The sequence below is a fragment of the Paroedura picta genome, chromosome 4 (assembly GCF_049243985.1).
Source record: "Paroedura picta isolate Pp20150507F chromosome 4, Ppicta_v3.0, whole genome shotgun sequence".
Taxonomy (NCBI): Eukaryota; Metazoa; Chordata; class Lepidosauria; order Squamata; family Gekkonidae; genus Paroedura; species Paroedura picta.
This window is the reverse complement of record NC_135372.1, coordinates 146,068,545-146,094,182: the sequence shown is the minus strand read 5'-3', so window position 1 is coordinate 146,094,182 and position 25,638 is coordinate 146,068,545. Positions and strand designations below refer to the sequence as shown.

At 55.4% G+C, this 25,638-nt stretch overlaps 2 protein-coding genes across 7 annotated transcripts; one reads left to right on the top strand and one right to left on the bottom strand.

Annotated features, from left to right (window-relative positions):
* Positions 1–2,088: 2,088 nt before the first annotated feature.
* SNRPB (small nuclear ribonucleoprotein polypeptides B and B1) lies at positions 2,089–6,447 on the bottom strand. The gene is made up of 7 exons (XM_077336169.1): positions 6,286–6,447; positions 5,970–6,121; positions 5,413–5,524; positions 3,361–3,513; positions 3,018–3,156; positions 2,707–2,832; positions 2,089–2,263 (listed from the first exon to the last, which is right to left on the bottom strand). Exons 1-7 carry the CDS (start codon positions 6,286–6,288, stop codon positions 2,226–2,228), a joined length of 723 nt encoding a protein of 240 aa, XP_077192284.1. The 5' UTR covers positions 6,289–6,447; the 3' UTR covers positions 2,089–2,225.
* Positions 6,448–6,466: 19 nt separating this feature from the next.
* ELMO2 (engulfment and cell motility 2) lies at positions 6,467–23,052 on the top strand. Of its 6 annotated transcripts, none has more exons than XM_077336162.1 (22): positions 6,467–6,726; positions 11,555–11,726; positions 11,908–11,948; positions 12,118–12,190; positions 12,879–12,929; positions 13,082–13,263; positions 14,491–14,590; positions 14,852–15,003; positions 15,365–15,443; positions 15,628–15,666; positions 16,347–16,397; positions 16,648–16,770; positions 16,855–16,989; positions 17,099–17,203; positions 17,295–17,403; positions 18,208–18,344; positions 18,761–18,924; positions 19,006–19,118; positions 19,236–19,343; positions 19,508–19,590; positions 19,682–19,759; positions 22,519–23,052. In XM_077336162.1, the coding sequence occupies exons 2-22, from the start codon at positions 11,649–11,651 to the stop codon at positions 22,717–22,719; spliced, it is 2,202 nt and encodes a 733-aa protein (XP_077192277.1). In that variant the 5' UTR covers positions 6,467–6,726; positions 11,555–11,648; the 3' UTR covers positions 22,720–23,052. The 6 variants fall into 6 exon arrangements, with proteins under 6 accessions (XP_077192277.1, XP_077192281.1, XP_077192279.1 ...); XM_077336164.1 differs by having other exon boundaries at positions 6,468–6,726; positions 15,631–15,666; XM_077336163.1 differs by lacking the exon at positions 6,467–6,726 and adding an exon at positions 7,773–8,057.
* The last annotated feature ends 2,586 nt before the right edge of the window (positions 23,053–25,638 follow it).

Here is a 25,638-nt window from a genome sequence, read left to right as displayed (position 1 = left end):
TAAGAAGCTTCCCGGGCTGCAAGCTTGCGGCCTGGGAAGTTTTTTACTGCGGGGGGTGGGGGGCGGGGAGAGGGAGCCGCGGCCCGGCACCAGTGGCTGCAGAGGAAAGAATGCACGGTACTAGGTTTAAACTACAAGTACAACAATATAGGCTAGATATCAGGGAAAAGAATTTCACAGTAGCTCAGCAGTGGAATAGGCTGCCTAAGGAGGTGGTGAGCTCCCCTCACTGGCAGTCTTCAAGCAAAGGTTGGATACACACTTTTCTTGGATGCTTTAGGACAGTGGTCCCCAACCTTTTTATCACCAGGGACCGGCCAATGCTTGACAATTTCACTGAGGCCCAGTGGGGGGGGGGTAGTTTTTGCCAAGGGACGTCGCTGCTTGAGCCCCTGCTCCACTCGCTTTCCCACCAGCACTTGTGACTTCCCACCGCCTGCTAGGGGGCGATACCAGCAACAGCTGCACAGTGCCACAGCAAGAGGGACCCTCAGCCGTGACAGCCACCAGAGAGCACCAAAGGTGAGCCGGCGGGCAGCCCCTGAGGCAGCAGCCGTGGAGGAGGACGAGGAGCCTGGCACTGACTGATCCACGGACTGGTACCAGTCTCCAGACCGGGGGTTGGAGACCACTGCTTTAGGATGCTTAGGGCTGATCCTGCGTTGAGCAAGAGGTTGGATTATATGGCCTGTATGGGCCCGTTCAACTCTGTGATTCTATGAAATGGAATGTGGTGGGGGAAATCAGTGGGATTATCATTATATATAAAATATAATCTTTAAACCGCCCGTGGCGCCACGGACTAAATACATGGCTAAGGGGTTCTAGGGCGGGATGTGTCCGTGATGAGAAAGGGCCCGGATTGGACCCTTCCTCCGGACGGACAATCGGAGGGACCAATCGGCAGGCGCGCCTGCAACTCAACATGGCCGCCGCGGACACGCCGAGGACACCCTGCCGCCGCCTCCTCACTAAGGTGCCCTTCCTTTCTGCGCGCTGCCCTGTCCATCCATCTCCCCCACATTCTAGCGCCCATTGTATTTCGTTTACAATGGGCTCTTCCTAGTAATAATATAAATATAATAATATAAACAAAAGGGGGTAAGGACTCCTGGGAGGAGTTTGGTATTAAATATGGGCTCATTGGAGCTCACATGCCTCTGACTGGCCATCTACCCAGTGGCTGCCTATTCAAATTAGGACTCCCGCCCCTAACCATCTCCTCACAGTTCTGCTGCTTCATTGAAGTCTGGCCGCTCAGACAGAGGCAGGCGGGGGGAGGGGGGGCAGACTGCCCTGCAGCGCCTAACGAGACCATTTGGTTGCACGACGCCTGCTTAGAATCATAGAGGTGGAGTTTCCGGGCCATCTAGCCCAGGCAGCAAACTCAGTGACCCCAATTCCAGGCCCAGATGATCCCCCCTCCAACCAAAGAATACCTGGTTAGTCGATGCTGCAGGAAATTCACCTTTGGATCCCGAAGTGGTGATTGGCATTTCCCTGCCCATGCAAGAAAGGGCCACAAGAGCCAATCCCTTCTGCCCACCCACTCACAATCAGCCTAAGTCCAAGGAGTCGCAATCAAAGAATCATAGAATCATAGAGTTGGAAGGGGCCATACAGGCCATCTAGTCCAACTCCCTGCTCAATGCAGGATCAGCCCTAAGCATCCTAAAGCATTGTTCAAAGGAGACACCCAGAAGCCTGTTCCACTGAGGTGCCTGGGGATGACCAAGTCAGAGCAGAGCAGGAGCTGCCTGGTCTCCTGCCCACAGCTGGATCCCCTGAACTGGACCTGTAAAGCCAAAGCTGCCTGAGTGTGTTTACAGACTTTTTAAAACTGGAAAGCTGCCCCTGGTTGCAGTCTTCAAACTAGGTAGAAGAACAGCACATGGCCCGAGGTAGGGGCCCCTCCTCCTTGGACTGCACCATGAGACCAAGGGTGTGTTGCAGCTCAGCTGCGTGAGTCCAGTCATCCTCAGCCACTGGGACCAAGGGGACAGAGGCGGCTGAAGAGACAGCTTCCCGGGCTCTACTCAGAAGCCCCACAGACCCTCCCCACCAAGAGAATTGCTGCCTTACAGTAGGAAACTTCATGACTTTTATTAAAAAGATAATCACACCCAAAGAATAGAAAACATGTACACGGACAGCCCCTTGCCACCCCACCCCCTCTTCCCCCAACAGATAACTCCACCATGGATGGACTTGTGTTGCAGCTTGCCTCAGGGCCTGGGTGGGCGCATGCCAGGTGGAGGAGGGCCTGCAAAGGACAAAGACACAGTCAGGGTGGCACTAGGTAGGTGGCACCACCGCTGGGGGCCCAAGGCAGGACTACAGGCCAGGTTGCACCTCCCCTCGCGCTCCTCCCTTCCCCTTCCCACAGGACTTGTGCAGAGGGGAAGTGAGGCTCGTTGAGCCATCCAGTTGCCGCCCTTTCTTCCAAGCTGTTCATAGCAGCAAAAAGAGAGCGGCCACTGCGTGACAGGAAGATGTGTGAGCCTGAAGCGCCTCAGCAAGGCTCCACAGAGAGAGGCAGAATGCCCCTGCCAGCTCTGTGTTCCTGCAGGACAGCCCTGCTTCAAGGGGGCAGCCTTCTTGACCTCCAGCAGCACAACAAAGACCCACCAACCACGTTCCCCCAGAGTATCAGCCTCTCTAAGCCGACCTCATGGTATTGAAAGCCCTCCCAGGAGAGTAACTCACCTCTCATCCCCGGGGGAGGTGGTCTCATGCCAGGAGGAGGCATGCCCATCGGTGAGCCTCGGCCAGGTGGCATGCCCATTGGTGGGCCCATGGGAGGTCTCATGCCAGGAGGTGGTCCCATCATTCCTGCACAAAGAGGCAGAAGCTGTAGAGCCCCGTGGGACAGCCCCATGCCCCTCCCCCCAATCCTGGAAGGGACCTCAGCGTAATCCTGCTTTCTGACAGCAGTTCCTCACAGGGTTCAGACAATGTCATTTCATCCTCAGCCCCAAGAGCCTCTGGGGATGGGAAAAAACTTGCTTGCCACTTACCCGGGGGAGGAGTCCCTCTACCCATGGGAGGAGGTGGACCTCCACGGCCAGGAGCATACTGGGTTGGAGCTCCAGCAATACTGGCAGTGGCAGCTGCTGCAGCTGCTGCCACTGTCCCTCGACTCTGAGGGGTCATCACCTGCAAAGTGGAAAGCCATAAGCAAGACCCTGCCCGAGCCTTGGGCTCCTCTCGTACCTGTCAGGGGGTAGCTTGTCACACTCTTGTCTCAAGGGTTGAAAGCCAGGCAATCTTGTGAATACAGCACCAAAATTGGTCCTGGTGATATGCCAGGCCCACTCCCTGGCCCAGGAAACCTTCCCAGATACTGCCACAGCCATTCACCTGTTGTGATGGTCCCCCGACGCCACGGACAGGGCCGGCCAAACCAGCTGGGGCCTGGGGCATGGGAGCCCCTGCGGGCACTCCTCTACCAGCCGCTCTGCCGACACCAGGTCCCCCAGCTGCACCTGCCAGCGGCACGCGGGCAATGCCAGTCTGGAAAAGCCACAGAACCCTGCATCAGTCATGCATTCTAGGAGCCTTTGGGCAAAGACGTCACATGCTTACAGCTATTGTTCACTGAAGATTAATACGCCAAACAAGATACACACAAGTCAAACCAAGAATAATAAAAAGTCACAAGGTAAGATGCACTGCAAGGCAGCCAACAGACAAAAGTGATTCATGAGTATTTTCCTACATCCACATTTTTACCTAGACATTTCACAAATGTGACTTCTGCATTACAAGACAAGCAGCTTGGTGTTGTGGTTAGGATTGCGGATGTGTACTCTGGCACACTGGATTGGATTCTGTGCTCCCCCATATGCAGCCAGTTAGGTGACCTTAGGCTCACCACAGCACTGATAAAGCTGTTCTGACTGAGCAGTAATATCAGGGCTCTCTCAGACCGTTTACGCACTGGGAACTTCACTGCCCCAGCTCCCGTGCAGGAGCACAAATCAGGGGTCGATGAGGTACACCAGGCCAAATGCTCCCCCATGTGGGTGCAGGAAGAGGTGGGGCAACCTGCCACGACTAAAACTCCAGCCTGCAGCCCAGCATGAAACCTCCAGTGCATAAACGGTCTCAGTCTCACCTCCCTCACAGGGTGTCTGTAGTGGGGAGAGGAAAGGGAAGGCGAATGTAAGCCACTTTGAGACTCCATTGGGTAGAGAAAAGCGGCATATAAGAACCAACTCTTCTTTTAAATTGTAGCAATGGGAAAAACTGAACAGCCTTCAGTGAAAAACACCTAGGTACCCTGATTCATATGACAGTCTCCTCTAGACTGGGCTTCTGCAACTCCCTCTACACAGGCCGACCCTCTAGAATGTTGTGGCCAGGATTTTCACAAGTACTCCGTGGAGATCGCACATAAGGCCTGCTCTCCAACAACTGCACTGGCTCCCAGTTGAATTCCAGATCAAATGTAATGTCTTGGTAATCACCTTGAAGACCTCCCCACAAAGGAGGAGTAAAGAAAGAAGTTTTCCTCCATATCTCAACAAGTGATCAGCACTCCCCCTAATTTCCCAGCAGTGTTATTGTTGATTTTGTTGCAAATTGTTGTCTTTTATGTGCCATCTTTGGCAAGAGTGGCAGGTAATAAATCCAAATAATAATAATCTGCTGTCTGGGCCCAGTGTACCTCTGCCTGTACCCCCCAAAGAGCCCTAGGCTCTGCCACTTCCAACTGGCTGACGAAAGAAGCATGTCAGACCTCAACTAGGGTCAGAGCTTTTTCTATCTTGGCCCCCACCTGGTGGAATGAGCTTCCTGAAAAGATCAGAGAGCTTTTCCGCCAGGCATCTGGTTGAGGCCAACTGATCCAACAGCATCTGCTGGGGCCCCAGAAACCACTCTCCATGATCTGAACCCAAACCATAAGAGATCATTGGTTAGGAGATAGTTATTGTGAAATGTTGTTGTTCTTGTTGCCTTCAATTATGGAATTGATTATTATTGTTGTCTCTGATGTTATGATGCCATGAATTATTTTATACATTCCTTATGTTTTGTGTAGACTGCCCTGAGCCTCAGTGGAGGGTGGTGTGTGTGTGTGTGTGTGTGTGTGTGTGTGTGTGTGTGTGTGTGTGTGTGTGTGTGTGTATATATATATATATATATATATATATATATATATATGAAATATATATGAAATAAAATAAATAGCACCGGAAGTGGTATTCTTAATGAAGCAGCATAATCTGCTTATCTTTCACCTGTCAAAAAGCAATCAAATTATAGTTTAGCATATAATATAAAGAGAGCAAAACATTTAAATTCATTAGTTGCATCCCAAGCTCTCCTTTGAAGACTTTTGCTGCACATCTTCTCCTTCCACTGTTCCATGTCCCTGCTGCTGCCCCTCCCTAAATACCCTCTCCTTACATCTTTAGGCGGGGGACCTTCCACAGTCATGGACACCAGGTTCTCTCCACGCAACAGCACCAGGCCCAAAACACGCTTCTCCTCCCGTTCGGGCTGCTTGGAGTTCTTGGGTCTAGGGAAAAACAGCAACCCCTTGGTCAGCAAAGCCTCACACCCGGGCCAGCTGAAGACTAAGATCTTGAGCACCCGTTGAGGTCTGACAGCTGCTGCAAGAGATGAAGCACGACCAATGGCCAAGCCAAACCTGGGCTGTGGAAGATCAGGACAAGGTACTCTGTGGTCCTGAGGCAGCCCCACCCAACACCCATCAGAATCCTATCTGCGCCGAACCTGCCTCGGCATGAGTGACTCCCAGGCAGGGGGAAGCTTCTTCGAGGATTTTATTTGTATTGTGGCATTTTTAACCGCTCACTCTCCAGAGACTTCTGGCGGGTTCAGATATATAAAGCCCCAATGACCCCCGACCCCCTAAAGGGAGGCCCAGAAAAACAAGATGAGCGGCATAATCCCAGGCGCTAAAGTCCCCGCGGCCTGCCCTGTTGCTCCCGCCCCCTCACTTGATCTTGCGGAACTCGTCGCAGTCGCAGAGGATGAGGTTCATGTGCTTGTCGAAGGCCTTGAAGGTGCCGATGAAGACGCGCCCGTCCTGCAGGATGCACCGCATGCGGTAGTCGATGTGCTGCAGCATCTTGCTGCTCTTGCCCACCGTCTGAGGGAGGGAGGGAGGGAGGAGGAGGCCGCGTCAGGCACGCTGGACGGAGGGGGAGAGGGGGGGGGAGGGGGAGGGGGAGAGGGGGGGGAGGGGGAGAGGGCCCCCCCACCGCCCACCGCCCACCGCCCACCGCCCACCGCCCACCGCCCACCGGGACTCACCATGGCGGCGGCTCAGTCCTGTCCGGCCGGTCCCCTCCGCAGCGCCGCGCTTCCCTTCCCGCCGCCTCGCCGGCCCAAAGACGCGCTCGCCGCCGCTCGCAGGAAACGGAAGCACCGCCTCAGAAGAAAGTCCTTCCGGTGCGCCTGCCAGGAAGAGCTGCGGGTAGGCGGGCGGGGCTGGTTGCCGTGGCAACTGAGGGGGCGGCGGGGCGGCGTCAAGGGCAGTCGCTGACTGGCGGCGGAGCCCGGCCACCCTCCGCCCTGCCGGCGAACCAATGGGAACAGGAGAAGCGCCTGAGTGGCGGGCGCCTGGGCGGGCCGAGAGACCCCCCCCCCCCCACCTCTGGTTCCTGGCCGCCGGGCCCGGAGCTCAGCCAGCCGCGAAGAGGGCGCCGGGCCTGCGACCACGCCTCCCCAAGCCCCGCCCCTTCGCCCCGCCAGGTAGGACGCCGGGGCCGGCACGGTCCGCAGAGAGAGTGGGGGGGGGGAGGCTCGGAGCCGCCCCCGCCCAGCCGACGCGGATCCCCTGGAGGGGGAGGGGGACCACAGGCCGCGCAGGGGGGGGGGTAGGAAGGGCGCAGGGGGGGGGGTAGGAAGGGCGCCCAAAGGCAGACCCCAGAACCTGCATGGAGCTCCCCACCTCCTCAGGAGGCCCATTCCACGGCTGAACCGGAGAACTACTAGAGTTGGGGGGGGGGGGTCATGGAAACCATCTAGTCCCACCCCTGCTCAGTGCAGGGTCAGCCTCAGGCATCCAGGAGAAGGATCTGTCCAGACGCTGCTTGAAGATGGCCAGTGAAGGGGAGCTCCCCACCTCCTCAAGCAGCCTCTTCCACTGCTGAACTAGACTCCTAGAATCCTAGAGTGGGAAGGGTCCATGCAGGCCATCTAGTCCAGCCTCAAGCAACTAGGAAAAGGACCTGTCCAGCCGATGCTTGAAGACGGCTAGTGAGGGGGAGCTCCCCACCTCCTGAGGCAGCCCCTTCCACTGCTGAACTAGACTCCTAGAATCCTAGAGTGGGAAGGGTCCATGCAGGCCATCCAGTCCCACCCCCTGCTCAGTGCAGGATCAGCCTCAAGCATCCAGGAGAAGGATCTGTCCAGCTGCTGCTTGAAGACGGCCAGTGAGGGGGAGCTCCCCACCTCCTTAGGCAGCCCCTTCCACGGCTGAACTAGACTCCTAGAATCCTAGAGTGGGAAGGGGCCATGAAGGCCATCGAGTCCCACCCCCTGCTCAGTGCAGGATCAGCCTCCAGCATCCAGGAGAAGGATCTGTCCAGCTGCTGCTTGAAGACGGCCAGTGAGGGGGAGCTCCCCACCTCCTTAGGCAGCCCATTCCATGGCTGAACTAGACTCCTAGAATTCTAGAGTGGGAAGGGGCCATCTAGGCCATCTAGTTCCACCCTCTTCTCAGTGCAAGACCAGCCTCAAGCATCCAGGATAAGTGTCTGTCCAGGTGCTGCTTGACGACCAGTAGTGAAGGGGAGCTCCCCACCTCTTTAGATAGCCCATTCTACTACTCAAAATATTTTTCCTGATATCTAGCCACTACCCCTCTATTTAATTTAATCCCATAAACGCTGCCTACAGGAACTTTCCCCTGCCGTTCTCTAAGTGAAACCTTTAGAAATCTTTAAGAGAGCAGTATTTCCAGGCAGAACGTTCCCAAGTCTGTCAGCCTTTCCTCACAAGGTTTGTTCTCCTGACCCTGGATTATTCTCATCATTCTCCTTTTTGAAGTCAGGCCTCCAGCACCAAACACAGTATGCCAGGTAGGATCTGGTGAATGATCAAAGACTTGATTTTAAAAAAAATGCAGACCTAACAGCAATAACATCACCTGCAGTAAAGTTGAACCTTCTGCGTGGAATATAACGATTGGCTGTTCTGTTGTGTATATTTGTTGTTGTTAGGTGCGAAGTTGTATCCGACCCATTGCGACCCCATGGACAATGATCCTCCAAGCCTTGCTGTCCTCTACCATTCCCTGGAGTCCATTTAAGTTTGCACCGACTGCTTCTGTGACTTCATCCAGCCACCTCATTCTCTGTCGTCCCCTTCTTCTTTTGCCCTCCCAGCATCAGGCTCTTCTCCAGGGAGTCCTTCCGTCTCATGGTAGCCAAAGTATTTGAGTTTCATCTTCAGGATCTGGCCTTCTAAGGAGCAGTCCGGGGTGATCTCCTCTAGGAGTGGCCGGTTTGTTCGCCTTGCAGTCCAAGGGACTCGCAAGAGTCTTCTCCAGCACCAGAGTTCAAAAGCCTCAATTCTTTGACGCTCGACCTTCCTTATGGTCCAACTTTCACAGCCATACATTGCAACTGGGAAGACCATAGCCTTAACTAGACGCACTTTTGTTGGCAGGGTGATGTCTCTGCTTTTTAGGATGCTGTCTAGATTTGCCATAGCTTTCCTCCCCAGGAGCAAGCGTCTTTTAATTTCTTTGCTGCAGTCCCCATTTGCAGTGATCAGTGATTCCATACCCAGTTCTCACTGTTGCTTCTTGACCTGCATATAGGTTTCTCAAGAGACAAATAAGATGCTCTGGTATTCCCGTCTCTTTAAGAATTTGCCACAATTTGTTGTGCTCCACACAATCAAAGGCTTTAGTCAATGAAGCAGAAGTTTTAATGGAACTCCCTAGCTTTCTCCATGATCCAGGGTATGTTGGCAATTTGATCTCTAGTTCCTCTGCCTCTTCGAAATCCTGCCTGTACTTCTGGAAGTTCTCGGTCCACATATTGCTGGAGCCTAGCTTGTAGGATTTTGAGCATAACTTTGCTAGCATGAGAAATGAATGCAATGGTGTGGTAGTTTGAACATTCTTTGGCATTGCCCTTCTTTGGGATTGGAATGTAAACTGACCTTTTCCAATCCTGTGGCCATTGTTGAGTTTTCCAAATTTGCTGGCATATTAAGTGTAGCACTTTTACTGCATCATCTTTTAAGATTTTGAATAATTCTATTGGAATGCTGTCACCACCACTAGCTTTATTGTTGCTCAGACTTCCGAAGGCCCATTTGACTTCACATTCCAGGATGTCTGGCTCCAGGTCAGTAACTACCCCATCGTGGTTATCAGGGATGTTAAGATCGCTCTTGTATAGTTCCTCTGTATAATTTTGCCACCTTTTTAAATCTCTGCTGCTTCTGTGAGGTCCCTACCATTTTGGTCCTTTATCATACCCATCTTTGCATGAAATGTTCTCTTCATATCTCCAATTTTCTTGAAAAGATCTCTGGTCCTCCCCATTGTATTGTTTTCTTCTATTTGTTTGCACTGTTCATTTAAAAAGGCATTCTTATCTCTTCTAGCTAGTCTCTGGAATTCAGCATTCAGTTGGGTGTATCTTTCTCTTTCTCCCTTGCCTTTCACTTCCTTTCTCTCCTTAGCTATTTGTAAAGCTTCCTCAGACAGCCATTTTGCTTTCTTGCATTTCTTTTTGTTTGGGATGGTTTTAGTTGCTACCTCTTGTACAATGTTGCAAACCTCCATCCATTGTTCTTCAGGCACTCTGTCTATCAGATCTAATTCCTTAAACCTATTTGTCACCTCTACTGTATATTTGTCAGGGATATGATTTAGTTCATACCTGAGTGGCCTAGTGCTTTTCCCTATTTTCTTCAATTTAAGCCTAAATTACATGGAATTAAATTATTAGTGTGTTCCTGTTTGTTTTAATATTGGTGCATTTTCTACTGGTATTTTAGAATCATAGAATCATAGAATCATAGAGTTGGAAGGGGCCATACAGGCCATCTAGTCCAACCCCCTGCTCAACGCAGGATTTTGTGAGCAAATTTGTATAAAAACTGCAAACGTTTATCGGTTTGCTAACACCCTGATCTCAATGGTCCAGGCCAGCCCTCTCTGTCATCTCTCAGGAACTCTGCAGGCCTGGACAGGGCTAGTTCTTGGATGGGAGACCCTTAGTCCAGTCCAGGGTTGCTCTGCAGAGGCAGGCAAGGACAGACTATCTCTGCTCATCTCTTGTCTTGATCTGGATGGCCCAAGCTAGCCAGACCTCATCAGAGATGGTCCCTAGTTAGTCCATGGATGGAGGCCCGCCTAGGAACCTTAGAGTTGCTCTGCAGACCAGGCAGTGGTAAACCTCCTCAGTTCATCCTGCAATCCCCATGATTAGCTGCAACTTGAGGGACTCCCCTTCCCCATTCCTAGGAATAATTACTGGGGGGGGGGGAGCAGCAGTTTTGGAAACTGCCAAGCTTGCTCCATATTCTAGAATCATAGAATCCTAGAGTTGGAAGGGGCCATACAGGCCATCTAGTCCAACCCCCTGCTCAACGCAGGATCAGCCCAAGGCATCCTAAAGCATCCAAGAAAAGTGTGTATCCAACCTTTGCTTGAAGACTGCCAGTTGTAGTCAAAGTTCTCCTTCATTCATTGTTATGGTTATAAAACACAATGAGTGCAATGAATGCTCTGAAGTGGGAAAATTTCTGCAGAAAACTACAACGCTGTAAAATGTTGATCCCCAAGCCTTGATGGTCAGCAAACAACAGCCAAGTTGCCAAGTTAAATTCCGAGGTGGCCTTGCAGTGAGCCCATTACGATGAAAGTGGAGCCAAGAGGAGATGCCTGGGTCTCTGTGGCCACTTCAGCTGAGTCTAGGAGGAAGGGGATTCCTCCCTGAGGGGGAAGGCCCCTCCCAGGGATTGCCAGCAGCAGGCATGGCCCATCCCAGACTGGCAGCTCAGACCCAGCCAGGGCGTTAGCATTCCTAGTCAGTGGAGAGGAATGGAAAGGTGACTGTAAGCCGCTTTGAGCCTCCTTCGGGTAGGGAAAAGCGGCATATAAGAACCAACTCTTCTTCTTCTTCTGGGGTCGGGCAGAGAGAGGTTGACCCTGGGTCCTTGCGCATGCCAAGCCCAAGGAAGGGAATCACTTCTGATACCTTCACTGTGGAATAACAGCATGCAGGGCACAAGCTGGCACAGCAGGGTGGACGGTTCTAGACCAGGCTCCTTGCTGGGAGTGGTGGATTGTCTTGCATGGGCACCTGTTTGGCACTGAAATTCCCACTTGTCTTCCTCAGGCCTTGCTTCTCTTGATGCTGCGGGAAGGGAAGGGAAGGAAGTGGTCCCCAGCAGCTGGAATAGGGCTTGGCCTGTGTGCCAGCCAGCAGCACCTGGCAGAGGGGCTGTAATGTGGGGCTGTTCTCTGATGATGCCTACAGCTTCTGGCTTCTTTCCAGGCTGGATGAATTCTGGTGGGGCTGTGCCTGACCTCTGTCCTTTCTGCCCTGCTCAGAGCTCTGCTGCCAGGTGGCCCAGTCTTTCTCTGGGGCTGGGGCTGGGAGGCCCCCTTCCCTCCCGATCGTGGAGAGAGCTGAACCTCTGGAGAGATGCCGCCCCCATCAGACATAGTCAAGGTAGCTGTGGAGTGGCCGGGGGCCAATGCCCAGTTGTTGGAAATTGATCAGGTAAGGGCCAGGTTGGGAGGATTGGGGGTAGGACTGGCGGCGACCAGTTTGTGGCACCAGACTGGGTCTGTGGACCAACCCGGGGTAGTGGGGAGTCTCTAGAGCTGGACTGGGGTCTGGCCAGGGCTCCATCTGCAGGAAACTCTCTGCTCAGTCCTCTCTCTCTGTCCACCCCCTCCAGAAGCGGCCCCTAGCGTCCATCATCAAAGAAGTGTGTGACGGGTGAGTGTGGGATGGAGCCTGGCTTCGTGGAGTTGGCCCAGCCTGTCGGGGGACAAGGTCACTTACTGCCCCCTGGCCAGAGGCAGAGCTTGGGCCTCCTTTCTGCCTAGGGAGTGGCCGCTTCCTGACAGAGCATCAGCTCATCTTCCTCTGCTCTTTCCCCTTCCAGATGGTCGCTGCCCAACCCCGAGTTCTACACACTGCGCTATGCCGATGGGCCTCAGCTGTACATCACTGAGCAGGTGAGTGTGCTCTCCGTTCTCTGCCCAGGTGAAGCAGCAGTGGGCAGACAAGAGGGGGAGTCCCGTGGTATGGATCCTAATACTGTGAGGCGGATCAAGAACTGGTTGGCAGATTGTATCCAAATGGCGCTTATAAATGGTTCATCATCTTCTTGGAGAGGAGGGACGAGTGGAGTGCCCCAGGCATCTGGCCTGGGCCCTGTGTTCTTCAACATATTCGTAAGTGATTCGGATGAAGGAATAGAGGGGGTGCTTATCAAATTTGCAGACGATAATAAACTGGGAGAGGTAGCAAACACACCAGAAGTGTGTGGGCAGGAACACTTGGGCATGAAATTGGGGTCACAGTGGGTGGGCAGGCAGGTAGTTGTGAGTTCCTGAATTGTGCAGGGGGTTGAGCTAGATAATCCGGGAGGTCCTTTCCAACTCTATGATTCTGTGCCTGGGGCCTGGTCCCTCTCTCACCATCCTCCCCTCCCCCTCCGCTGTAGCTTTCTGGGCTTTGCAGTAATGAGCTGCAGGGTGGAGAGCAGCCCCCCTCCCCCCCGTGCCTGCCCCAGGCACTTATGGACTTACGAAGTTTGTATCCCACTTTCCTGCCTTTAGAAGGGCCACTGAAGCAGCTGACAATTTAAAAGAGGCCTGATAAAATGTGCGTTTCCACTGCCTCTTGTGCCTCTTCTCCTAGACTCGCAGCGACATCAAGAATGGGACCATCCTGCGACTGGCCATTTCTCCGGTATGTCTGGGCTGCCCGGTTCCGGGCCGCTCTGCTCCGTGCTGGCGCTTTGCTGCTCTCCATGAATTGGAAAGGCTGGTGGGGGCGGGGCCTCCTTTGCTCCCCGCCCTGCGGGGCTGGGAATGACAGGCGGTATTATCCCTGCTCCCCAGTCTCGGGCTGCCCGCCAGCTGGTGGACCGGATCCAGTCACACAGCATGGAGGCTCGGCTGGAGGCCATGAAGGAGCTGGCCAAGCTGTCTGCAGACATGACCTTTGCCACCGAGTTCATCCACATGGACGGCCTGGTGGTGCTGACCCACCTGGTGGAGAGCGGGACCAAGCTCCTCTCCCAGTGAGTACCTGCCTGCCTGCCTGCCTGCCCTGGGACAGTGGAGGGTGCATGGGATCGTGGCCTTCCTCCAGCTGCGTTGTATTGCCCCTCTCTTAGATGGGGCTGTCTAGGTCCTCTTCTCGAGGCGGAGGGGGGACGGGACACAAGCTGGAATTTGATCCTGACAAGATGGATGTGAAGGTGATTAGGAAGGCAGGGACTGGGATGGGGGGTGGGTGGAACGGTGGCCACTCTGTTCATGGAGCCTTGAGCCATAGTTCCTTTGATGCTCCCAAGCGCAGCAGCTGGAGGTGCTGGCACTTAGCCATGGGAGCCCCTCGGGTGCTGGGTCCGGCAGGCCTGCAGGACCACCTCTCCCTGGCTAGGTCGTATCCGCAGCCTGGGGCTTGGCTCAGAGTAATTGCCAGGCACCAGGAGCCCCTGCAGTTGCAAAGACTTTGTGATCGTAGGTAAACTCCAGGGGGGAGTATCACCACAAAGGAGCCCCTAAGGCCAAAGCTGTTTCTTTTGGACTTTTCTGACCTTGCCATGGGGTGGGGTCTGGCTCTTGGGGGCAGCATTTTAGGGAGCACAGTGGGAGTGACCCTACTCCTCGCTCCCAGGCTATAGGCTGTGTGTGATGCTGCAGTAGCGCACCACCAGGGGGTTAGGGTGGGGGTGGCCTCTGGCTGCCAGCATCTCCCCCACTGCTCTGGGGGCTTCCTGTCTGCCCTGGCCTCCCCCCACCCCCCGCCTGTCTCCCGGTGGGCTGTAGGGATTGGCAGGCATCAGCAAGGTGGGTCCCCTGAGGTTTCAGCCCTGCTTTTAATTATCTTTGGATATCTCCATAAATAGGATGTGTCCTGGCCAGAAATCCACAGGCAGGTGAAGATGATGGGAACTGGATGAGAGAATGAGCAGAAAGGAGTTGCTGTCTGCCCCAAGTCTGCCACCTCTTTCTGCCTGTCTCCAGCCTCCCGGCCGCCTCGAACAGGAGGCTGTGGTGCTTGGGGTGCCGCCTGGTGCTCCATGTGGCGACAGGCAGCTAATGAAGGGAGGGAAGTGGAGCCGTCCCTCTGTCGCTAGCCAGCCCCTGGCCACCCCCTTCCGTATCAGGCCGAGCCTTGCTCAGGAACACACATTCCTGGCAGGGGAGGGAGCCCTCCGCTGTGCTCTCCTGCTGCTGCGGCTGCTGGGCTGCAGGCTGCTGCTCACCAGGGCCGCTTTGCTGCCTGTGTTCCCCTGCAGCTACAGCGAGATGCTGGCGTTCACCCTGACAGCCTTCCTGGAGCTCATGGATCATGGCATTGTGTCGTGGGACACAGTTTCCATCACCTTTGTCAAGCAGGTACCGCAGGTTCTCCGGCCGAGGGCAGCAGGAGCGGATTTCAGCCGAGTGCTTCACAGACGGGTCTCATTCTTACTGGAGGCTGGTCAGGAGGGCCCCACCACTGAGTAGCTGCCTTGAGCAGGGAGCTGGATGGTCTCAGGAGTGCCTTCCGGAAGCTCTGGAGGAGAGCAGCAGGATGCCGGGGGAGAGGCGGGGTGGGGGTGGGGGAGCTGTGCTTTGGACTCCCCTCCAGCAGCTGATTTTCTCCCCCGCTTGAAGATTGCAGGGTATGTCAGTCAGCCCACGGTGGATGTCTCCATCCTGCAGCGCTCCTTGGCCATCTTGGAGAGCATGGTGCTGAACAGCCAGACCCTGTACCAGAAGGTGGCTGAAGAGGTCACAGTGGGGCAGCTCCTTTCGCACTTGCAGGTGTGAGTGTCTTCGGCCTCAGGGGCAGGCCTGGCAGCTTTTCCATAATCCTCTCTGAGCCGCCTCCTGCTGCTTGATCTCTCTGGCTCTCCTCAGGCTGGCGGTGGCTCCTCAAGCGTGGAGGCGAGAGCCTCACCCTCTTGGGATTGGCGCCTGGGGCTGTGGGGCTGGAGCTCTCCCCCTGAGCCAAGGGCCGTCCTTGCGTGGCGCAAAAGCAGCGGACTCTGAGTTGTGGGGCCAGGGGGTCCCTGGGCCCATACGCTTCCCAGCAGCAGAGAAAGGGGTGGTCCCAAGGGTGGAGGCAGCTTCACACACACACAAACACACACACACACACACATTGTGATTTCTCACTCCCGACAGCTCCAACCAAGAGATCCAGACCTATGCTATTGCCTTGATCAATGCCTTCTTTCTGAAGTCCCCTGAGGACAAGAGACAGGTGGGTGCCCACAGCAGGGGGCTGGCTGGCAGGGGTGGTGGGGAGAGGAGCTGCCCAGCCCAGAGAGGAGCTGTGCCTGTGCAATGTGGTGTGGCTTGTACATCCTCTGCCCCCAACCTTTCCCTGTTGGGGCTCTGTGTGTTAATCCTGCCCACTTCTCTCTGTGCCTTCTGCCTCCGGTCAGCAGGAGCCACTTGTGAACCCACTGGAGCTCCCCTGCACTGTAAGTAATGCCTGTCCCAGGGGAGGGGTGCTTCCCCTGCCCCCCTTGGCCTTGCAGGGTTCCCCACTGGCTTCCGTCAGTGCAGGAGGTGCCGAGGGAAGGAGCATGGGAGGAGCAGTTGGCCCTCTTGGGCATGTCATTACTGGGGCAGGGTTGAACCCACCAGTGTGCACAGCGCCTAGACGAACTGCCTGGTTGGCGGAGGCGGGGGGAGCTTTTATGCCCAGTAGCCTCCTTTCACTGCCCTGCTGCTCCTCTGGGCGTCTGTCCAGAGGGGGTTGGGAGGCAGGATCCCCCTTGCCTGGTTGGTCTGCTCCGAAGCAGCAAGGCCACGTCTCCTTCCCCCCCACCCGCATTTTGTCAGCCCCCAAGGATTGCAGGGAACGCCTCTGGGCCAGTGCTGTGTCCGATGCCCCACGCAGCTCTCTGGAGCTGTGGCCTGGAGGAGGAGGAGGAGGAAGGTCTCCGGATGGAGCCTGGAGCAAGGCTGGGGCTCTTCCCCCTCCCAAGCACATTCCAGGGTTCTCTTGGGGGCAGCAGGAGGAGATGCTGCCTGTGGGCTTGAGCTTAGCCCTTGTGAAGTGGGGCTGCTTGTGCTTGAAGCAGGCTGGCTGCCAGGGGGTCTCCCTGCTTTGCCCCACGATTGGATCTCTTGTGCTCTCCCTCCCTGTTCCTGGCAGGAGATGGCCAATACCTTTGCCCAGAAGCACCTGCGCTCCATCATCTTGACTGTAAGTCCCCGTTTGACTGTCTTATTTTTCACAGAGAGCAAGCTCAGAGGGCCTCCCGGAAGTCCTGAGCACAGCCATGCAGAGCTCTGCCTGGCTCCTCCCTCGTTGTGCCCTCAGGGCTGCCCTCAGTGGATGCAATGTGGGCCTTGGGGGGGGGTGTTTGGCGGCCCAGAGCATCCTCCGCGGGGTCATCCTGCATGGCTCGCTTCCTGCCATCAGTCTCCTCATATCCCCTTCCTTTAATGTCCAGCACATCATCCGAGGGAACCGGCCGATTAAAACGGAGATGGCTCATCAGCTGTATGTGCTTCAGGTCCTGACCTTTAACCTTCTGGAAGAGCGCATGATGACCAAGATGGACCCCAACGATCAGGTGGGTGTCCATTTCAGAGAGGGGGCAGGGGTGGGGGCAGGCTGAGTGCCAGGCCAGGGGTCCACCTGCCGCTCTCTCTGTCAGGCGCAAAGGGACATCATCTTTGAGCTGAGAAGGATCGCGTTCGAGGCCGAGGCCGAGAGCCACAGCCTTGCCGGGGGTGGAGCGGAGAAGCGCAAAGCCATGTACACCAAGGACTACAAGATGCTGGGCTTCACCGTAGGTCCCGCACTGGGGGGAGGGGTGATGCCATGTGACTTAGCAGTTTGAGGTGAGGCTCTGTGGACTGCCCTTCCGCCATGACCTGTGGGCCTCTCCTCACGTGCAGAACCACATCAACCCTGCACTGGACTTCACGCAGACCCCGCCAGGGATGCTGGCCTTGGACAACATGCTGTATCTGGCCAGGTGCCACCAGGACACCTATGTCCGGGTAAGGGCTGGAGGAAGGGGCCTCCTCAGGGCGGTGCCCAGCATGCCACGCCTCCTCCTCTGCCACGCCTCCTGCTCTTCCTGCCTTGCAGATTGTCCTGGAGAACAGCAGCCGGGAGGACAAGCACGAGTGCCCCTTTGGGCGAAGTGCCATCGAGCTAACCAAGATGCTCTGTGAGATCCTGCAGGTCGGAGAACTGCGTAAGTCCTGCGGGCGCCAGGAGGAGGCCGGCAGGCCCACTGAGCCGTCCATCTCTGCAAAGAGGGGCTTGAGTGAGAACTGCCTGGGCCCTGAGCTCCTGTGGCTTCCCTGCCTTTATTTCCAAGTGGGGAGCTTGTCCTCTTTTAGCTCCTTTGGAGAAGGCCTCCTGCTTTCAAGAACCCTGCAGGCCCTGGGCCTGGCTTTGGGGCCTCACTGGCATCTTGGTGCCCATGCAGGAGCTGTCTGCTTTCTGCAGGGCCTGCAAGATGGAGCTCTTCCACCTGGTCTGTGGTTGAGGCTGGTGCTGGAGGAAGATCCAGTGGCCCCCCCCTTAGGAGGCTATGTCACCCGCTAGAAACCCAGGGTGTCGACTGATTGACATAGCCCTGCCGCCCCTGGGGCAGGAGTATGGTAATATGGGATGGATTGGGTTTTCCTGCCTGGTGGTTTTGTAATGTTTTGTATTATTTTAATGGGATTTTATTGTTGTGGGGTTTTTTTATATTGTGACCCACCACGAGCTGGCTTGCTGGGAGCAGTAAGTAAGGAATTCAGTAACCAATTAGCGAACCAATGAGTGAATGCATGCATGCTGGGGAGGTTTGAAAAGGATTCCCCAAGGGCCTAGGCCCTCTTGGCCATCTTCCAGGAGTCATGGGAAACACAAGGGGGGGGGGTGCAGTGAGGAGGAGGCGAAACCACCCACTCCCTCCTTGGGACTTTGACAGATAGAAGAGACGGGAGGGGGGGGTCACCCCTTCCCTTTCCTCACTGCGGCCCACCCCTTCCATCTCTCCCCAAAGCCAACGAGGGTCGGAATGACTACCACCCCATGTTCTTCACTCACGACCGTGCCTTCGAGGAGCTCTTTGCCATCTGCATCCACCTGTTGAACAAGACCTGGAAGGAGATGCGGGCCACAGCGGAAGATTTCAACAAGGTGCGGGGGGGGGGGCTTCCCTCTGCCTTCTTGCAGGGCTTTTGAAGTGGCTCCAACTCGGTTCTCTCCAAATTAGAGGTCACCACACCCCTGCACCAAGGAAGTGCAGGGTGCAGGGGTGTGGTGACCTCTAATTTGGAGAGAACCGAGTTGGATTCCTCATTTCTTCTCCTGCACATGCAGTCAGCTGAGTGACTGTAGGCCAGTCCCAGTTCTCGTAGAGCTCTCTCAACCCTGCCTACCTCATAGGGTGCCTGTTGTGGGGAGAGGAGGAGGAGGTAATTGGAAGCCACTTGGAGACTACTTTGGACACTGAACAGCAGGACAGAAAAAAACCCTCCTGCTCCTCCCCCTCCTCTTTCCCTACTTCTGCTCTTTCTTCCGGGCCACACCTGCCCCCTTGCTCACCCCACCAGGTGATGCAGGTGGTGCGGGAGCAGATTACCCGTGCGCTGCCCTCGGCACCCTACTCCCTGGACCAGTTCAAGGGCAAGCTCCGCAGCCTGAACTACTCGGAGATCCTGCGCCTGCGCCAGTCAGAGCGGATGAGCCAGGATGACTTCCAGTCCCCGCCTATTCTGTGAGTGCCCTCCCCCCCGCCCGGCCCCCCACGTGGGCACCCAGCCATGAGCCTCACCTGCCCGGTGCCTTGCATTCCCAGGGAGCTGCGGGAGAAGATCCAGCCGGAGATCCTGGAGCTCATCCGGCAGCAGCGCCTGAACCGCCTCTGCGAAGGGAGCAGCTTCCGCAAGGTTGGCAATCGGAGGAGGCCAGGTGAGGGGGCTGCCCCACCGGGGGGGGGGGAGAGGGGGCTGTGGGAACGACTCCCTGTGGGCCCCCCCTGCCCTGCCCTGCCCCACAGCAGCCAGAGCCATGGGCTGTCTCTTGCAGAGAGGTTCTGGTTCTGCCGCTTGGCGCTCAACCACAAGATGCTCCACTACGGAGACCTGGAGGACCACGCCCAGGGAGAGGTGACCCTCGAGGCCCTGCAGGAGAAGAGTAGGTGTCCTGCCGGCTGGGGCAGGGGAACACCTTGGCTCTGGGGCCGCCCATCTCAGGCCCACGGCCGTTGGGCATACGGGCTCTTTTGGCATCCTCCCCCTCCCCTCTCTGCTGGATCCAACTCCTCCCAGTCCTGTCGCATCGTCTCTCTCTGTTTCTAGTCCCTGTCGCAGACATCAAGGCTGTTGTCACTGGGAAAGACTGTCCCCACATGAAGGAGAAGGGAGCCCTGAAGCAGAACAAGGTACTCCTGCCAGCCCGGCCCGCTTCCTTCCCTCCCCGCCTCCTTCCCTGTGGCCTGCTTGGCTGGACCAGCACCCTTTTCCTCCCTCCAGGAGGCATTGGAGCTGGCCTTCTCCATCCTGTATGACCCCGACGAGACCTTGAACTTCATTGCACCCAACAAATATGAGGTGAAGGCGCGGGAGGGGTGTGTGGCATGGGGGTACTTCTCTTGTTCAAGAGACTTCTCCTTGCCTGCAGTTTCCTCACCCCCCCCAACCCCCGCTCCCTTGGCAGCTGGAGTTCTCTCTTTCCTTCCAGTAGAACTCCTTTCCTGCCACCCCGTCTCGACTCCCAGTGCCCACTGTGGATCCCCGGCCTGTCCCTCCAGCCAGGTCTTTGAAGTGTCGCTGGAAGGCTGCTGTTCGAGGGGGGCCTGCAGGGAACTCTGGCGCCACTCAGCCTGCCCTGAGCGCTTCCTGGCTGAGTCTCTGTCAGGAATGGCATAAAGTACTGCCCAGGCCTGGCTGGTTTAGCCGTCCACGCCCCATCCCAAGGGGCTTTCTGCAAAATCTTCCTGGGTGGAGGGCTCTGCCCCCCCCCCTTCCTGCTTATTCATCAGGACACTAGCCCTCTCTTGCCCTGGAGGGACGGACCAGAACCAATGGGATGAAATTAATTTAAAAGAAATTCCGCCTGAACATCCGGAAGACGTTCCTGACAGTCAGAGCAGGTTCTCAGTGGAACACGCTTCCTCGGGAGGTGGTGGATTCTCCACCTTTGGACACTTTTAAAGAGAGACTGGAGAGCCATCTAATGGAGAGGCTGATTCTGTGAAGGCTCAAGGGGGTGGCAGGTGACAGTGGATGAGCGAGAGGGTGGTGAGTGTCCTGCATAGTGCAGGGATTGGTCTAGATGACCCAGGAGGTCCCTTCCAACTCTATGATTCTATGAAGACATTGTGAAACAGAAAACTCAGTTTTTCAATGACTGTCACCCTGCAATCTTTTTTTTTTTTTGTTAGTTTGTAAAATTTAGACCCTGCCTTTCTGCCCCCAAAGAGGTGGGAAGGAACTCAGAAGTTGAGCTGTGCCCAGAAACTCATGATGGCAAACAGTTTATTTCCTAGGAAGTGTAGTGATCTCAGTCAACATTGTACTGAGAGTGAAAACCCTTTGTGTTGAAGTGATCCTGTGAAGGAACAGAAGACGTGAGTGTTAGGAAATCTTTAAAATCTATGGGAAAGAAATTATTCTTAATAGTCACTGAAGAAGTTCTTCGAAAACGAGATCTCCCCCCAGGGGCTCGTTCTGACTGTTTGCAGAGATTCCTCCACTGGGTGGGATGCCAGCGGTTGGCCTTTGTCAGCTCCTAGCACTTCTCTTGGGCCTTGACTGACGGTTCGTCTCCGTCAATTGTTTTTTTCGGCCACCAGATGAAAACGGCACATCATAAAAACACTCCTTAAAGGTCATTAAAACCAAACAAAAACCTAACATTAAAACAAGCAATCAAAAGACTGAAACTTCGGGCAGGAAGGAGGAGTGCCTGGGGCAGCTGCAGCTGAACCACAGAACAGGGCAACCGAAGGGGGCAAGCGAGTCTTCTTGAGGGGGGAGGCCCAGGGCTTTGGCACCAGGACCAAAATGGCTCCTCCCAGGGTGCCAAACACCGCAGTTCAGAGGGCAAGGCCACACAGAGGCAGCAGAGTGGCAGGCCTTGAAGGGCCCAAAGCAGTACTCCAGATTGTGCCTGGAAACAACCCAGGGAGACTCTGGGTGACCAAGGCCGCATCCTGGCTCCGGCCTTCTGCACTGACGGGAGCTTCTGTATGCTTTCCAAGGCATTGCTTCCAATTGCTTTTCTCTACCCGAAGGAGTCGTAAAGCGGCTTCCAATCGCCTTCCCTTTCCTCTCCCCACAACAGACACCCTGTGAGGGAGGGGAGGTTGAGAGAGGCCTGAGATTACTGAAGAAGGAGAAGAAGAGTTGGGTCTTATATGCCACTTTTCTCTACCCAAAGGAGTCACAAAGTGGCACAGTCGCCTTCCCTTTCGTCTCCCCACAACAGACACCCTGTGAGGGAGGGGAGGCTGAGAGAGCCCTGAGATTACTGAAGAAGGAGAAGAAGAGTTGGGTCTTATATGCCACTTTTCTCTACCCAAAGGAGTCACAAAGTGGCACAGTCGCCTTCCCTTTCGTCTCCCCACAACAGACACCCTGTGAGGGAGGGGAGGCTGAGGGAGCCCTGAGATTACTGAAGAAGGAGAAGAAGAGTTGGGTCTTATATGCCGCTTTTCTCTACCCAAAGGAGTCTCAAAGTGGCTTACAGTCGCCTTCCCTTTCCTCTCCCCACAACAGACACCCTGTGGGGTGGGTGAGGCTGAGAGAGCCCTGATATCACTGCCCGGTCAGAACAGTTTTATCAGTGCCGTGGCGAGCCCAAGGTCACCCAGCTGGCTGCATGTGGGGGAGCGCAGAATCGAACCCGGCATGCCAGATTAGAAGTCCGCACTCCTAACCACTACACCAAACTGGCTCTTGACTGATCCACCCGGCAGCAGCCGAGTGAGTCAGGCAGGCTCTTCTGTTTCACTGTGGTGCTTCTTTCCAGTCCAGGGCTAGAGGCCAATAAACCTCCCCCCACCCCCGTTGCTGGCAGTTGCAAGGGTGTGGAGGGGAATGGGGGGGGGCAAGCCTCTGCCCTTTCTCCACACCATCCCTTTGGTGCTGTCCTCCCACCCACCACTAGTGCTCTGGTCCCTGCTGTGCCTCCAGAATGCTCTCTCTTGGGGTAAGTGGGCCTTGCCTGCCATTCCTGCCGCCCTCCTCCAAAGAGCTCTCTTACCCTCTGAGGTGTACGTGTGTGTGTGAGGGGAGGAGAGGGACATCTTCTCCTGCGTAGCTGCTGTAAGATCTCAGCTGCCCTCTCTTTCCCCCTCCCTCCCCAGTACTGCATCTGGACTGATGGCCTGAACGCCCTGCTGGGGAAGGAGATGGCCAGTGAGCTGACCCGGAGTGACCTGGACACCTTGCTGAGCATGGAGATGAAGCTGCGTCTGCTGGACTTGGAGAACATCCACATCCCAGAAACGCCGCCCCCCGTCCCCCGGGAGCCCAGCAGCTATGACTTTGTCTACCACTATGGCTGAGCTGACAGGGGCTTCTCCTCCTACCCCTGCCCTGCTTGCATGTGCTGACCTCTTGGGGGCACCAGGCCCCTCCTTGAGCTGTTCCTTTGGGCCCCCTCCATGAGGAGGGGGACATGCATATGCTTCAGCAGCTTCTGCTTCCCCCCGTGGAAGTAGGAGAGCCCACCGCTTCCTCCTTGGCTGAAGAACAGCTACCACTTCTCTGGAAGTGATGGCAAAGGGCATCAGGGGTGGTGCCCAAGGAGTAGAGTGCTGCAGGCTGGACCTGGCACCTTCTCCCCCTTTACTCTCCCCTCCCTGCCAGTGTGTCCATTAAAGGCTCTTTCCACTCAAGTGAGTCTGCCACCTCATGTGCTAAAGCAGTCCAAATAGTGTCACTCCAGGGGGTGGGGCGGGAGGCTCTGCCCACCATGCTGATGGGGGGGGGGGGTTCCTCATGCAGTGTGCCTGGCAGCCCTTGAGGCACAGACCCTTGAGAGCTGCTGGATTCCAGAGCATAGCTGGGCTAGTCTGCAGTAGCAAAGCAGAAGAAGAAGGCGGAGAACCTTGTGTGGCTGGGCCCGAGCTCTAACTTCTGCACTGGCCAGTCAGTTGGAAGAGTGTGTGAGATGAGCGTTTAACAAAAATCACAAGGAAGAAGGCGGAGGAATTGTGACAAGAAGACATGCAGCCAATCAAACAGGAACTGAACTACAAGGCATGCGATGACTACCCCTGTGTGAGTGAGGAGGAGGGCGCAACTGCCAGCAGGAATCTGGCATCAGCAGAGTGAGGCGCCAGGCACAGAGCACCTTACAGAATTGATGGGATCCAAGCTTGGGGGAGTCAAAACTCCTTTCCTCCAGAGCCTGACATGACTGGGGGGGAGGGGAGGGGAACTAACCCCCACTAGAACAAGAAAAGCTTCAGATGTGTGAGGAGCAAACGTCAGGTAAACGAGGCAAGAAGCCTGCTGTTGGTGCAGATGGAGAGACTTGGACAGACGACAGAGAGAAAGCAAAAGGGCTCAGTACCTATTTTGCCTCTCTCTGTTCCCAGAAGAATATGACAAATCTAGGGGTGGTAGTAGGCAAGGTATAGTGTCTGGGTAGCAGGTTGACATGGACAGGGAAGTTGTCAAGATCCACCTGGCTGCACTGGATGCAACCAGTTCCCCTGGGCCAGATGGTGTGCACCCAAGAGTGCTCACAGAACTCTCTGGAGAGCTTGTGGGACCTTTGTATTTAGGACCTCTTGGAGCACTGGAGAGGTGCCAGAAGACTGGAGGAGACTGAATATTATCCTAATACTCAAAAAAGGGAGATTACCTGGGAAACTGCAGGCCAGTGAGTCTGACTTCAGTTGCAGGGAAGATAATGGAGTGATCTGCAATCATCTGAAGGGGAAGTTAGCATGGACTTTTCTTCAACAAGTCCTGCCAGACCAACCTGATTTTCTTCTGTAACCAACTGACAGGTTTATTAGATCGTGGGAACTCAGTTGATGTTTACCTGGTTCTCAGTTGATGTTTATCTGGTTCCCCATGATGTTGTGATGAATAAACTGCAGGACTACAGACTGGATTTTCAGAGGGTTAAAAAGATAGGGAACTGATTAGAAAATTGCACCCAAAAGTAGTTTTCAGTGGTAGTGTGAGAGTCTAGTTGATGGCTCCCAATCAGCAGACTTTATTGAAGAAAATCTTTTTGTTGTGGAGACAACCAAGTAAGCATATCTAGGTCCTTGCCAAGACTGGCCCCTCTGGGACCCTTATCAGCCTTTGTCCCTGCCACCCCCGTTTGGGTGTGAAACTATCCAGATGCCTCCTCCCTACTGGGCCAAAAGCCAGTGCCTCAGCTTCTCAAGGCTGGAGGGGAGACAGCATGTTCTCATGAGATCTGAGGAGAAACCAGAGGATGTGTTTGACTGGGTCAGAATTCTAGAGGCACTAAACTAATTTCACACCTATGACAATGAATAACAGGAGATCAGAAGGGCTTTAGGAAATAGAAAGGGGACAGGCAAAAGATCAATACAATAGAGCAAAATGGCAGGGGTTTCATTGTACTGGAGGAAGGTGAGCAGTGGGGTGCCACAGGTCTCAGTACTAGGTCCGGTACTAATCACCATTTTTATGAATGATCTGGATCTGGATGAGGGGGGTGGAGGGACTCTGCATTAAATTTGCAGATAACCAGTTTGGGGGGGGGGGGAGCAAATGGTCCAGAAGGTAAAGAGTTCAACAAGATCTGACCACACAGGAAAAGTGGGCAAGAAGTGCAAAGACTGAGAAGCCCCCATACTGGGTGGGAGAGACACCTCTGGGGAGCCGTGTGTGAACAGAACAAGATTTCCTTGCAAGATTGGGGAGGCATGCAGATAGAGTTTATCTCGATTGCAGGGACGCTTTTGATGAGGTCCCACAATCCACCTGATATTCTTGTTGGCCAGTTGGTAAAATGCAGCATGGATCCTATTACTGGTAAAGCACTTGGTTGCTTATGACTGAGGGATGATGATGCAGCGCCCCATCTGCCAGGGGCGGCAAATGCCACACTGGAGCGAGCCCCTTGCTGCGTCCAGGAGCGGCAGGACGCTCCGCGGGGCCTTGGCCTCCCTTCTCTCCCGGGTGCCGAAGACTAGGAGGCGCATCTCCTCCCAGCCGGACTGGGCAGGGGGGCGGCGTTGCGTTTGGGGGGGTCATTAACCATTGGGGTCACGGGGGGGCAGTAGTTGTCAATTTCCTGCAACGGGCAGGGGGTGGACTAGATGGCCCTGGAGGACCCTTCCCATGATCTTGGGGAGGGGGGCGTGCGGGAGGGGGTGCCCCCTCTCCGGAAAGGCCTCTCTCCCTCCCCGCAGGGTGCCAAGCTCCCGGCAGCGGCGGGGCAGGCGCGGCATCCGGAAGGAAGGCAGGAAACCCCGCCCCGCGCCACGTCA